General features: G+C 37.4%; 1 protein-coding gene across 1 annotated transcript; it reads right to left on the bottom strand.

Annotated features, from left to right (window-relative positions):
* Positions 1-403: 403 nt before the first annotated feature.
* Positions 404-1,891, bottom strand: LOC111380539 (IQ domain-containing protein IQM4-like; the record flags this gene model as incomplete). The annotated part of the gene is made up of 4 exons (XM_023004126.1): positions 404-1,172; positions 1,292-1,393; positions 1,505-1,735; positions 1,859-1,891. Coding segments are annotated over 4 exons (795 nt in total), but the record flags the coding sequence as incomplete, so codon positions are not given.
* Positions 1,892-1,893: the final 2 nt, after the last annotated feature.

Below are 1,893 nucleotides of genomic sequence, written 5' to 3'. Positions count from 1 at the left end.
CCCCTTCTTTTTTTTGAAAAATATGGTCATGTGACCAACTTTTGAAAAATATTTTCCACGAAAAAAAAGATCAATCAAACCCTCAAAAGTAGGAACTTGATTGAAAAAATGATAATTTTCATAATAAATAAAGTCAATCAAACACACCCTTAAAGTATGTAATATAGAAAGATTGCATGAAAAGCTAAATTATAAGAACTTGAACTAATTTTTTAACAAGATTAACTTTTTAAGATTAAACTTCAAATCTTTGCACTCAAAAATCGAAACTAGTTACGATTATTTTGAAGTTAATACCCTACTTTCCAATATATCGCTAGCTGTTAGGTGCTTATATTCCATAACTGCAACAGATGAACCTCCAATGTTAATAATTTGAACCATTTGGGTCAGACAAACATCATTCGAGGAGGAATCTATATTTCAATATCAATCAAATAAACCCTTCAGTCTAGTAAAGGAGATGAAAGGAGGAATTCACTATCAACCTAAACCTAGTGAAGATACAATGAAATTCCAAACTTATTAATAATTCCAATACTTTGATTACAGAAGAAATGAGAAAATCAAAACTGACCTCCAACTAACTACAAGGAGCCAGAGATCGGTAAAAATGGATTAGGCAATTAACTGAGCCATTTACAAAATAAGTGAATAAAAGAATGGATGAAGATTTTGAGTGTTCTATCATTCAACTGTCAGATTATGATCCAGTAAGGGCAGCTTCCACTTCCTATAAAACCTTAGTTAGCTACAGGAATAGGAGTCCTCGGACTAGGCAATCCCATGTATGAAACCCGTGGGGAAAGTCGAATCTTAGGACTTGGTCGAGGTGATGGGATTGGACCATTGTAGTTGAGAGGTCCATAAGCCACCCGAGGTGAAAGGTTAACTTGTTCAAGTGCTCGGAATTGTAACTCAGCTGGGTATTCCCGAACACATCCAATGCGTGGTCCAGCACCACTAGTCCATTTGCAGGACATGTGCTTAGACAAGTTGAACACCGGCTTATCCTTTTGATCGCAAGATGTGATTTCTTCTTCCCTGGTCAAACCATCGACTGCGCATGTGCTAGTATTTTTTGATAGTTCGGCTTCAGAAGTGGATCTTTGAAGCGATTCCTCGGAATGATCCTTGTCCGAAGGAAGGTAATCATCATCAGCTGCACACCTCTGAGCAAAAGAGAAACGGCCAAGTGTTAGACAAAATTCGTTAAAAGACGAGATTAGTATTGGTAATATGATTAGTTTAGAAAATAGATTAATGAAGGATGTACATTTGCAACAATTACCTTTACATTAACAAGATCTACACAGTGCTCCTCCAGGAAGCTTATGAATTCCCTGAAGTTCTCTTCAGTTGGGTGGTAGTGCCCACTGTATGGCCAAATTGCCTGCAAGGACATCACCAAATCATCAAACTCAAATCTGAGAAGAAGCACACGGTTGATCTGTTTTTGAAACATAAAAAATTGCATGTATTCTGGTTCTGTATGAATATTTACCTCAAGAACTCCGCTATGAACAATTAATCTTCCAGCAGCCGTGATGGCCCCACCAGCTAGAAAACTCGAATGCTGGAAGAGGCCTTTTTTCTTCTGCCCAACATACAAAATTCTTGTCGTGCTAAGAACGAATATCCATTTTGAACCCTCAGTGGTTTCCACAACGTCACCACTTTGTTTGTACACGAGCTTTCCATCTTTTATGACGACTTCATATGATTCTCTCTCGTTCTGGTAGAGAAAAAAGTAGATCACAAGTCAACTTCACAGCTCACACGCAACATAAAAAAATAACTTCACACGTGTAATATCCGTTCACATGAATATTATATGCCTGCAATAACTTGAACTTACTGGTGCTAGATATTTGATGCATTGACGTTGCAATC

The sequence above is a fragment of the Olea europaea genome, unplaced genomic scaffold, assembly GCF_002742605.1.
Source record: "Olea europaea var. sylvestris unplaced genomic scaffold, O_europaea_v1 scaffold2163, whole genome shotgun sequence".
Classification (NCBI taxonomy): Eukaryota; Viridiplantae; Streptophyta; class Magnoliopsida; order Lamiales; family Oleaceae; genus Olea; species Olea europaea.
This window is presented reverse-complemented; position numbering and strand designations above follow the sequence as displayed.